The sequence below is a fragment of the Austrofundulus limnaeus genome, unplaced genomic scaffold (genome assembly GCF_001266775.1).
Source record: "Austrofundulus limnaeus strain Quisiro unplaced genomic scaffold, Austrofundulus_limnaeus-1.0 Scaffold28, whole genome shotgun sequence".
NCBI classification, from domain to species: Eukaryota; Metazoa; Chordata; class Actinopteri; order Cyprinodontiformes; family Rivulidae; genus Austrofundulus; species Austrofundulus limnaeus.
In genome coordinates, this window is record NW_013952430.1 from 2,015,205 (window position 1) to 2,028,141 (window position 12,937).

Here is a 12,937-nt window from a genome sequence, read left to right on the forward strand (position 1 = left end):
ACAGTTGAAAGTTTGTCTATTTATATAGACCAAATATTTAACAACTGATTGCTAATTTTTCAGATCAAAGATTATTTTTTGGAGCCGTTTCCATCTTAGAATAATCATTTTGCATTTTATAAATGTATAAATCAAGGGGAAACTCCCGAAAATACTGGTACTTGTTGAATAATAATTAATAATTTGTGATGAATAAACAAACAATATTATGCTCCATGAATATATGACCAGAATTTATTTAATGTATTGCAGAGTTAAACAGAAAACAATAGCAGGCACATCATAAACAATAAAATGATGACAAACAAAAATATACAAGTGCTTCAAACTACAGAGTAGATCATGCAATTGCAAAGATTGTCTTATTTTTTTACTTTGGTGCTTTTTTTCCTTTTCTTTTCAGTACATGAAAAAACCCTGACAAAAATGAAATACACTTAATGTCTTATTGGCACAAAGTAATTTTTCATTGAACATATGTAGCTGAAATTGAGTTTTAATCTTATAAAAAAATAATTCTTTATAGCTGTATACATTCCACTCTCCAGTAAACTTACCCCAAATCAGAAAATACAAAGCTCTGTGATCAATACATAAAAAAATGCTGCTGTGTAAACTTTGCATTAAAACCATTGAAGTGTATAGGATTGCAACTTGCGTGTAAAGCATACAAAAAGCTCGAAAAAAAAAAGAAGATAAAACCAGCTCTAATGCTGTAGATAATGCTTCTTTTTCAGTCACTGCCACCGCAGAACTTTAGTAGGAGTTTCTTGTAATCTCCAGATGTATCTCCCTTAAAATGGAAAATATATGTTTATATATTCAGATTTGCAAACTTTGACATAGTAAAATACTCCTCAGTAAATTTAGATACTTACAGAGATGGCTGTATACAGCGACTTTCCATAGTTTCTAAGATACTCTTGACGAATATCCAGTATGTCTACTTCTGAACGGGACACCATGATCCGGATCAAGGTTCGATCTTTAGTTCCCATGCCCTACGAGAACACAGATATAAATATGTGTACAAAACAAAAGGTTTGTGTTTTTATTTAAATAATGTAGAAAAAAGTTTATGTCCCACCTTCATGGCCTTGTGAAGTCTCTCAGCAAAGTAGGCAGGCGTGTTCTTAATGCACTTCACTGAAACAGAGACATTACTAAGTGACACCGAAAGAGCAATACACACACACAATACACAAATGTGTTCAATGAGCCACACAACTGCATCAAATAAAAGCACACAACTATAAGACAAAAACTACTTTGAATTTAAAAAGTTTAAAAAAGTGAAGATATATAGTGTAAAGTTTAACCTGAAGTCTAGTTAACCCTCTGAATGCAAATATTTCCAAACAAAAAGGCACACAACACACACAAACATAAAAAACTGTACTGCACACCATCTGACAATGAAAATATTAAATAGTAAACAAAAAAGGCTAAGAAATAAAAGACAAAACTATTGGTTACTGTACCATAACCCTTAAATGTTTGCAAAAAAAAAAAAGGAGATAAAGCATAAGATTAGTACTTAACAGGACCTCTATGCACAGTGATGAGATAAATTTAATATCAAGTGTAATTATGTAAAGGCTATAATAAACTGCTGCAAAATATGCATTAATTTTATTGACTAAATATTGCATCAAACATGTACTTTAAGAAATGCTCTGATTTTTAATTAGTCGAGCCAAAATGTAACTGCTTCATTCTAAAGAAGCTGCCTATGAATTAAACCTGAATGTGTGAATCAATTCTTACCGACTGCCAACATGCCACTCTCAAGGTCTCCAGACATCTCTCTGCTTATACTGCTCTCAATGTCCCTGCCGCACATCCTCTGGTATTCATAAAACACTGCACAAACACAAACATATACAGCATCAGTAATACACATACTGAAGTTTAGAGTTGAAAGAAAAATATACAAATGTGACTTTGTATGTCCAATTTCAAACTAAAAAATCTGACCTATTTTTTTTCCTTGTTTTAAGTCTGAAGTTGTACATTCTTACTTCTCATTCGTCTCATCTGCACCTCATTTTCCTTGTGACCTGTTTGTCTATTTATTTATTTATTAATTACCTGTTCTGAGATGAGTTTTGCTCCTTGCACATAAAATGGCATTGAATTTGGACTCATCAGTTCCCAGTTTCTTTTCCCCAGCAGCATACAGAGCCTATGGAAAAAAAAAAAAAAAACATTATTAATTTGATAAGAAAATACTTTTGCAATAATCAGGTTGAGCTTTTCACTGTGTAGAAATGAACAACAAATAAGCACATGAAATCAGATTGAAGGTTTAGGTATTCCTAAATAATATAAATCTTGTATTTTATGTCAGCAGTATGCAGCTGTTTGAGACAAAAACATAAAAACAAACAAAAAGGAATATAATTATAACCCTTAACTTTACTTATAAATTATAATATAATGAAATTTATTGAAATTATTGCTTGATATATTTTTTGTAACTCGTGATTTATAATAATGAATGAATCATTAACAAAAAAAAATACAACTTACATAAAACGCAAATAACATCATATATCCAAACACAAAGAAGCAAACAGCACTCTGCTTACAGCTTTAAAGAATATTTAAACAAGAAATAGTTATGACATGAGATTAAATTTTACCTGAGCATCTTGTTGAGCCAAGGAGAGATCAACAGCCTCTCGCTCATCCCGATTGCCCTACAGGAAGAAAATAAAAAAATAAAAAACACAAAACAGCATTATTGTAAAACAGCATCCTGGCTCATAGTGACAACAAAGAAGCAGCAAAGATAAATCATTTGCATCATGGCTGTACCTGAGCCAGAGCGATCAGGAGCCTGCGGAAGTGGCCTGAGGTATCATTTTGAATATCATCCTCTAGAGTTTTCTTGTATTCTGAAATTGACAAAATGATAATTACAAACATTACAGTTCTGGGTAAATGAGTTATCCACATTAAGGGAGACATAGCATGCTTTTTAATTCTTCTTTTTCATATTTAAAGAGTAACTTACCCCAAAATTAACTTTTTTCAGCTGATAAACTGCCTAGAATGCGTCTAAAATGTTATATAGTACTGTTTCTGTGCTAATTTTGATGTTTTTGTGCGTATTTGTTCAAATCTGTAATATTTGGTCTAAAAACGTCTTTTTGCTGCTCATATGGGTAGAGCAGTGGTACTGCAGGCTAATTTGCATATAGGTTAACGGCTTTCCACGGTGACGTGTCTTCTCCACGGTTTTGTCACAGCAGCTGTGTTCTGGTATAAAAGCCTCTCTCTAAGACACGCCCCTGCAGCAGTCAGAGGGTGGAACAGTTAGCAAGCTTAGCATGATCGTCTGTTGACCTTCAGCCTCGGGTGGGGAGAGCTGACTGCTGCGCTCCCCCCCCCACACATACACACAGACACACACACACACCAGCAGTACGTCCTGCACAGCCGGAGGGGAGGAGGGGAAAAAAAGGCAGAAACACAGCAGGGCAGCTGCAGCCCTAACGGACCGAACTTCAGTCAAACAAGACCCAACACTTTTATTCCTGATTTAAACTAGCGATCTTGTGAGCAGCTGCAGCTGTATGCTTTTATTTTTTTCTGTCAGGCTGTCGCGGAGCGCTCCACCTCCTCTGTCCGAGGCTGGTGAGGTGGACAGCTCAGCCGAGGCTGCTGGAGCTCCAGGTCCTGATCGGAGCCAACACGAGTCAGTCCCAGACTGAGCTGACTTGATCAAGTCTCTCTCTGCCTCTGGTGAGGAGGGGGGGGAAAAAAATCCTCCACCTCAGACCGTTCAGAGATGTAACTATCTGCGATACTGTGGTCACTCTCCATGTAGCATCAATTATGCTAATGCTAGCTGTCACGTTCTCTCGTCCTGGCCACACCTCCACTCTCTAACCCCCCCACCCCCTACCCACTTTGATGCATTTTTCAAATTTCGCCTTGGGGCGGAGTTATCTTTTCAAGTGGTTGGGGGGGGCGGGGTGTAAGATACACTTTAAATCATTCAGATAGGGTTTATATAAAGTGAAACTGCAATGCTTTGGTCTGAATTCCCCCTAATTTTACCCCTTTTCTGAGCTGTGTCTCAAAATAAACTCATTTTGACGCCGTCTCTGTACATCCAAACAATGCACTTACTTTGATGTAATGTTCAGAAAACATAATAGAGAATAAAAAAATGAATGGGTTGAAAAAAATGACCCTATGCAGCGCAGAGTGGAACCAAATTAAACGCTTCTGCACTCCTACTAGAGGCTCCAAGTATCTAACAAAATGCATTTAACTTTAAAAACAAATGTGGATTTTGCACTAAATGTTCCTTTTACTGCAATTAAATTCAGTTTTAGTTTACCACTAACAACCCAATTTTCAAACTATGCAAGATAGCGAACACAGCAAAAAGTGACTATGGTGCACCTCACCTTGTTTGTAAATTCGACTTATCTCTTTGATTTCAGCATTGGAGCGAGAGGACAGGATCTCTATCAGACAGGCCTCATCAGTTCCAGCTCCCTGTGAGGAACACGACACGACAATATCAACCAGTTATCCTCATCCTCTGGCCTTATGGTAGTAAGTGAAGGTTTTTTGAAATGCACACAAAAAAACAAAACAAAATGCAAGTCCTTATCCATCCTTAAATCCACGTTGCCCACCGTGTTTTTTTGAGCATTTTACCTTTATGGACTCGCGGAGTTCAGAGGCGTCAAACTGAGCTGGACTCTTCAACGTGGCCATAACCAGCTTCCTGAAGTCCCCAGACAGTTCTGAATGCAGGTCTTTGATCAGATCCTGAAAGTGAAAAAAAAGGTGAATTATTCCCAACATTCAGAAACTGCTGCTATGAATAACGATAAGGACTTCTAACACAGCTATGGTGGAAGACATCTAATCCCCCTCTATATTTTACTGCAGCACTGGCACCTGTTGTCTGCTTGTCACAGTACCACGCACACAGATCCAATGTTTGTAAACTGTGTAACCTGTTTTTAAAAAGTAGATTCCAGCCCATTGGGAAATGGTACAAACTACAGCTAAAATATTATATAAACACAAATGTAACCAAGAATAAAAAATGTTACCTTCCCGTAAGAGGTTTTGTAGGCTCGGAGCAAAGGTACACGCTGCGCGTTGGAGCGGCTCCCCAGTAACTCAATTATGGCCTGCTCGTCAGTTCCTGCACAGAAAATCCCAAACTTTCAAGGACTAATACAATTAACCCTACTACTTGATGTAATAGGTTAATACTAACCCTAACCATGATAACTCTGATTAATTAGATTATTTCATTTTATAAATATGTTCCTTTCCATTTACAAAATGGTGACCATGAGGTTTAAGACAAATGTGTTTAAACTGACTGGACTAAAATAATAGGAAGAATTTTTAATTGCACCTTGCTTTCAGTTAGCCAAGACGTGTTTGTGCTCTCAAGAGTATTAGTTTGAAAATGCAAATATGTTTTGATAAGAGCTGGTTTTTCTGGTTATATGTACATTTTGGCATTTAGACAACAATAACAAAAGAAAACAATTTTACACACAATAATCTGAAGCAAGGGTTCCTCACAGACTGACAGGATACTTCACGAATCAGTACAGCCTGATGATCCCCACCCCCAATAACACTTACCAAAGCCCTTCATGGCCTTTCTCAGGACCTCCACATCTTTAAGTGGGTCGGCTCCAGGAAAGTCCCTGATCGTTCCCCTGAATCCTCTCTGAGATAAAAATATATTATTTTCTCTTACAACAGTGTTTCGACACAATGACATAGCAGGCAGATATTGTCTCTTACATTGATAGGTGGGTTTACTGGCATGGCTCCACCTCCATGGGCTGGCATTGATGGGTTTGGTGATGGGACCTGCGGGTATGCTGGTGTCGGTGCTGGTGCTCCTCCGTAGCCAGGCATCGGTGGGTTGGGTGATGGTGCACCGGGGTATCCAGGCATTGGCTGACCAGGCTGACCAGGCTGACCAGGGTAGCCCATCCCAGGCCATTGTTGTTGTTGTTGTTGGGGCATGCCCCCCCCTGGCTGTGGGTACAGGCCATATGATTCTAGGTTAGGATAGAGGGCACCAGCTTGCAGAGCAGGTGGGTACCCCCAGGCACTTGAAGGATAAGCCCCCATAGCTCCAAAGCTCTGGTTGGCCTGTGATTAGGAAACATCTGCATTTTATAAAATAGTTTCAAATGTGTTGTGATTATTTTAGGCAAAGCACGCGTAGCTGGTTGAATGGTTTTAGTTTATTGAATGTGTTCAATAATTATTATTTTTTTACTTCAATCAAAATGGCGCGATGCAAAATACATCTTATCTTATTTCAAAAATGTGAAAACACACAAAAAGAGACTACAAATAGAAATAAGGAGCGAAAGATTAAATGCACAGACAAGGCTTAAGCACAAGAATGGTTTTCATGCAGAAGAACTTCACAATTAAGCCGATAGAGAAAACTGCAATGCGGAAGATTTTAGGATGTGAACTTTGGAAAATTCTTACCGTAAAGTCAATGAACACAATACTCCACTGAGGCTGTATAACTTATTTTAACTGTAATATTTAGTGCAATAATCCAATGATAAGGCATTGCAGATGTATTCTGAACTTCTCAGGTACTGGTGATGTTCCAGTGTCAAACTTACCATGCCAGCATTGAAACCGGGATTGGAAAAGTTGTCAAATCCAGAGGAGGGGTATCCACCAACAGGGCCACCTCCCCAGCTGCCTGCAGCAGAAATTAAAAACAATGAAAATGCTAAAAGTAACTGACTGAGACATGACTATTTTATTGTATATATTTAGGTTCCACTAAGTAAAGCAAGCTGGACAGAGAATGGAAGCAGTATGTGGACGATAAACTATGGAAATTATTATTATTTTTTTAATTTTATTTTTTCAAACTTTATTCATTTCTTTAAAAATAACTAAAATTTATATACAATAAAAATACAAATCACAAATAAAATGAAAGGTGGCAGAAAGAAGAAAAAAATCTTATAGTATCTGCGCCTTTTTCTTCCCAAAATTAAAAATTTCTAACAATAATCTACAAAAAAGAAAAACTAAACAAAAACAACCTCAAATCCTTGAACACAATTTTGTATGAATACACATTATATTGTTTCATATTTCTTTAACAAAGTGACTTTTATCATTCTCTTAAACATTGATCTGGCATTTTTGACATCACTCTCCAGATTGTTAAAGTCTTATTCCTTTTATTGAAGTACACCGCTCCCTCAAACTAGTTTGAAATCCAGGTTTCACAAACATCTATACCCCATTCAGATTATAACAACTTTCTCTTAACAAAATTTAATTGGTTGTTTAAAAGGTAATATGCATTTGTGAGCCTTATATATAACCTGTAAAATATTATGAATCAACCAACTCATAGAACTTCAATAATTTCAACTGATGAAATAATACATTTGATGGGTGACTGTAGTGTTGTCTAGTGATAATTTTCATAGCTCTTTTCTGTAAAACAAAAATAGGGTTTAAAATTGTTTTCCATGCTTTCCCCCAGACATCACCACAATAAATTAAGTGTGGAACAACCATTACATTATACAACATATACAGAGCTCTATCATTAAATAACTCCCTTACTTTATACAGTACTCCAATAGATTTAGCAATTTATGTTCTTAGATAATTTATGTGAGGTCTCCATGACAACTTTTCATCAATAATAACACCCAGAAACTTTACCTCACTGACTCTACAGATCTCAACACCATCAACTCTAAATGGAACATCAATATTTCCCTTTCTGTTACTGAATATCATGTAGTTTGTTTTATCTAAATTTAATGATAATTTATTAAGTTTAAACCAATTTTGTATTTTCACAAATTCTGCTTGCATAATTTCCATCTATGTCTTTACCTGAACAAAAAATGTGGTATCATCTGCAAATAAAATACATTTAAACAACCCTGACACATTAACCAATTCACTCACATCTAAAATGAATAATTTTGGTCTGAGTACAGAACCCTGAGGAACTCCACACATAATGTTACAGAGTTCAGATCTGACTTCATTTATCTGTACTAGCACAGTATTGTTTTTGGTCAACAGCAGTTATTTGTTCCATCCATAAGAGCCATTGAAGTAGAGTTATTTGCTCTGAAACCATATTGACTGCTACTTCAAATATTCTGTTCATCGATAAATTGATCCAATCTATCCACAAATAATTTCTCTAAAATCACTGAAAACTGTGGTAACAAAGATATTGGTCTATAGTTATTAAATGCGCATTTTTCATCACTCTTATAGAGATGGATTACTTTGGCTATTTTCATGTTGTCTGGAAAAATTCCAGTAGAAAATGATAAATTACAGGTAAATGGCTCTAAAACACAATCAATGATGTCCTTCACAAACATTTCCATGTCCATCCAGTCTTTTGATCTTTTATCTGCAAGGTTTTTTATTTACAATACTCCATATTTCTCCCTTATCAGTTTCATCAAGAAAGATGCTGTTGACACAACCCATGACTGTATGACTTATGTTATTGTGTACTTTTGGTATTTTTGATGCAAGACTTGGGCCAACGTTTGCATAGTACTGACTAAATTCATTCACTATTTGATTTTGATCATATATGTCCTTGTCGTCTTTACAAAATAATTTGAAATACCTGAAGATGTTTTATGATTTTTCAAAACACTATTCATTATTTGCCATGTTGCCCTCATATCACAATTACTTTTGTCTAATAAATCACTGTAATGTTCCTTCTTATGTTTTCTTATAATCCAAACCAACTTGCTTTTATATTTCTTGTATCTCTCCTCTGATTCTTTTGTTCTCAATTTAAAAAAAACAGGAATACAAGTAATTCTTTTTTACAAGCATTCCTTAACCCATTCGTCATCCATGGTTTGTCAACATTTCCCTTAACAATAGCAGACATGGTTATTTTTGAGGGGGAAAAGAATCCAGTAAGTTCACAATCTTGTCTTCGTTGTCTAAAAATCCCAACTCACTTTTTAAATCTTTGCACAGATATACTTAGATTGTTGAATAATATTTTAAAGAAGATGCAGCTAAACACTTTCCCTTTGAAAATGTGATGAAAACGTCAAACCTATTGTGTCTGTGTGGTAAACACTGAGCAACAGCTTCTAGTCTGACTTAACATAAGCGACAGATGAGAAAAAGACATTTATGGTTTGTCAAACGGTTACAAAATCTACCTGCTAGCACTTTAACATGTTGTAACTTGGTTTTTCAATTCTTGCCTAGCAAAAGCTGACAAGACGATTACAGTGAAAAAAAATAAACAAGAGCCAAATAGGAACATTCAGTTTTTACACAAAATGTATTTTTATGCAAGCTTTATCCAATTTTAAGGAAATCTCAAGATTTTATTTACTTTACAATGAAAAGAATGCGACTTGTAGATTCAAAATCTCAACAGACCAGCACTAAATACACATGTTACCATTTGAGAGTGACTTACCTGGAGGTGGTGCTGGAGGATAGGCACCAGACTGTGGAGGATAGGCACCGGGTTGAGGAGGATAGGCACCGGGTTGAGGAGGATAGGCACCGGGTTGAGGAGGATAAGCACCGGGTTGAGGAGGATAGGCACCAGATTGAGGTGGATAGCCTCCTGCTTGGGGTGGGTAAGTACCCGGCTGTGGAGGGTACATCCCAGGTTGTGGTGGGTATGTGCCTGGCTGAGGCGGGTATCCAGGGTAGCTCATTGCTTTTAAACATTAAAAACAGAACCTTTAATAAAATAGCTGTCAAACATAATTCAACATGTGAAACATGATAACCATTTCATGGAGCTACTGTGGAAAAAAAGTTTGTTTGCAATAATTAAAAGAATCCATCATTGATGTTTATGGAACACTGAAAGCATGATGACATAACAACAAAAGGGGGAAAACACACCCTGCATTGAACCTGCTTTCACTCTTTTTTTAAACAGAATCTACAGGCTATATGAACTCTTTAAAGGGTAAAGCGAGCAGCGCGGTGTGCAGTGGTTAAGTTGTTGCCTCTCAGTCAGGTCACAGGAACACTTCTCAGCCTTGGGCTGGGCTGTTTTTCATGTTTTCTCCCAACGTTGTTTTGTCTTAGGTGGCCCTGTGATGGACCTCGCCTCTCTCACACTGACAGCTTCCCGCCACACGGAATAGAGAAATGGGTCAAGAAAATGGATGGATGGAACAACAATGTTGATGAAGTTTAGATCCAAATAATAATCAGTGTGCATTGCCAATGCAATGCACACTATTGTGATTTGTTTCCCATCCAAGTCATCTCAACTTTGCCATGCTTCTCCTCCTGCATACTTTGTCCTATAGCTGTCATTGTAATTTATATCTGTAAAGCCCCTGTGCCAAATGATGGCTATGCCTTTTGGTGCCTGTAAAACTTATAGTTTATGAAATATTAATGTTTAATGAATTATAATGGCAGTCAATGGAGCCTTGTATTGGTCCAATACTGCCCCCTGCTGTACTCAAGTTGGTACTGCACCATAGTTTAATATTTCAACTCAGTAGTTCAGTGTTTACAATACTAATATGATTGTATTTTGATGTACTGCTCGATTGTTGTAATATTATGCATTTTTGTGTCAATAATTGTATTGGCAATGTGGCCTCTTTCTGCACACATACAAACCAACCCCTGCCGCCATCTTCTGCCACAGCTCCATTGGTCTGATGGTCTATGTCATGGACTTTCATGTGGGAGATCAGGATTCAAAATCCAGCTAATGCAACTTTAACAAAAAATCTCTTCAAATTTCATATGTCACACAATTACCTTAATTAAAAACACCTGCTGATGTGACAGGCACAAGCTGGTATAGAAAACACATTTGAACTTGGTCAAAGTTCATTCTGCAAGTCCAATGCTGCAGGCAAAGCCATGCTACATGGCAATGCACACTTGTTTTTACATCGTAAAAACCCATGTCTAGTTGATAACTAGTTTCTACTTTTTGTTAAATCTAGTTCCCATATGTTTAATATGAAAAGTTTGCTCTATGATTAGCTAAACTGATCCATAAACTGACATCAGTGGAACATTCTTGTTGTTTTGCATGTCATAATAAAAGATAAGTCACTGAGTTTGACTGAGCCCAAAGAGTAAACTTATCCTCAAGAATACAGCAGTCAAATGAGATGGGATAATGTGCATATTGATAGATTTTTTATTTTTCCCATGTTTACTTTATTATTGAATCCCAGAAGCACTCAAGCGGAGTCAATTTTTAATTATAGTCTTTTATCTAATGTTCCAATAAACTTATGTGACTTGCACAAGTATATGCATATTATTACATCTTTCACAACACTTAACTACATGACAAGTTCTTTATGTCAAGAGTTATGAAAGACAAATAAAAGTAAAAACAAATACAGCATTCCTTAAGGGTATTCTTAGAAAACAGCTCCAGTTCACTCAGTCCAAATGTTAGTGACAGCTAGGTCGGGTGTAAGCTAAATAAAGCCACGTCTTTTAGATTAAAAAATAACTTTAAATAAATAATTAAAGATTAAATAAAAAAACATACATTTCTCGACCATTAATTGAACATATGTTAGCTTTGACGGAGGCCTAGCTACAAACGGTGCTTCAGGCCTTCACTTCGACAGCTAACTGTCCGACCTCTGTTGTTTACCAGACGTGGCACTCCTGGGCACCTTTGAACCCGTCCAGCCTTTAGAACATGGTTCCATAAAGTACCGAACAGAACAGAAACGGAACCAGCACCGCAGCTTCTGTTTCTCAGTAATGTTAGCCAGCTAAATGGGTTAGCTCAAAGTTAAAAAAACGCCACCGGAGTTGCACGAAAACTACGACAAAACCACTCCACACCAAGAAACATCAAATCAAGACATTCAGTGTGTTCTCAAGCAGAATCTGGTTTTGAGTATTTTATTTATATTTATTTGTAAACGCACTTACTTTTAATCTTCTTGTACTCTCTTCCTGAAGTTCACAGGACCTGTGTTGTAAAGGCAGTGGGTGGGGCTCATATTTCATATTTTCCACAAGGGGAGCCGCCCATCTGCGTGGTGACGGTCCTCTTTTAACAACAATAAACCTTAAACAAATGATGTATTACATAGTGGAAAAAGCAATACACAATGACACATCATTTCACAAGTGATTAAACGTGATCATGCCTTTAAATGGTATCTCGGTTTAGTTCTGTAGACTACACAATCATGAGGAAATACACACTGAAATACTGTATATCTATGAGTAATGACTGAATGAATATAACACGTGTGTGTGCGCGCGCTCGCCTGGTTTGTTAGTTCTTAAAAAAGATAATCAGCAAAAATAAAAAATGAACATAATGTTAACACTTTACAGGCCTATTAGGGCCTGTTAGGATGGCAGTAACTCGTGTGTCACAGACATCAAGTCAGTCTTTGAGCTACTCATGCCCAGATCCATACAGAAAATCATTCTTGAAGTGACTGATCTATCATGAAGGTGTGTTTTCTGGGGAGAAGTGGAAAGAAATGAATAAAATGCATTTAGCATATGACGGGGTCCTCATCCTGGCTGGGGTCTGCAAGTCAAAGGATTAATCAACAAATAATCTGTGAGATGCAGAGAAAGGCAGGACAATATTTCATGCCACAATGTTTCTGGAGACTTTTTATATTTTCTCTGAGCTGTGAGACAGGAAGCAGACAAACTGGCAGATATTGGGACAATATGGGACGAGTTGAGCATCCTCCACTGCTTTAGGCCCTAATGTCACAGTGGATGGAAGGCTTTTGGCGTTCAGAGGTTGCTGCTCATTTAGACAATAAAGTTTGTTTTCAATTTAAATCTTCATGACTCATTTGTCTTAGTTTTAATTAGAGGGTCAATAAGTGTCTCAATTTCAATTATAAACATCACTCCTAGAAAAAAGACTATATATATA

The 12,937-nt window shown here is 36.8% G+C and overlaps 1 protein-coding gene across 2 annotated transcripts; it reads right to left on the reverse strand.

The window, feature by feature from the left end:
• Nucleotides 1-209: 209 nt before the first annotated feature.
• On the reverse strand, nucleotides 210-12,054 carry anxa11a (annexin A11a). 2 transcript variants are annotated; one of them, XM_014005100.1, is made up of 15 exons: nucleotides 11,959-12,054; nucleotides 9,488-9,736; nucleotides 6,651-6,733; nucleotides 5,800-6,039; nucleotides 5,635-5,722; nucleotides 5,085-5,179; nucleotides 4,681-4,794; nucleotides 4,425-4,515; nucleotides 2,821-2,900; nucleotides 2,646-2,702; nucleotides 2,092-2,185; nucleotides 1,768-1,863; nucleotides 1,088-1,146; nucleotides 879-1,001; nucleotides 210-793 (listed from the first exon to the last, which is right to left on the reverse strand). In XM_014005100.1, exons 2-15 carry the CDS (start codon nucleotides 9,732-9,734, stop codon nucleotides 734-736), a joined length of 1,527 nt encoding a protein of 508 aa, XP_013860554.1. In that variant the 5' UTR covers nucleotides 9,735-9,736; nucleotides 11,959-12,054; the 3' UTR covers nucleotides 210-733. The 2 variants fall into 2 exon arrangements, with proteins under 2 accessions (XP_013860554.1, XP_013860553.1); XM_014005099.1 differs by lacking the exon at nucleotides 11,959-12,054 and adding an exon at nucleotides 11,564-11,591.
• Between the last annotated feature and the right edge of the window lie 883 nt (nucleotides 12,055-12,937).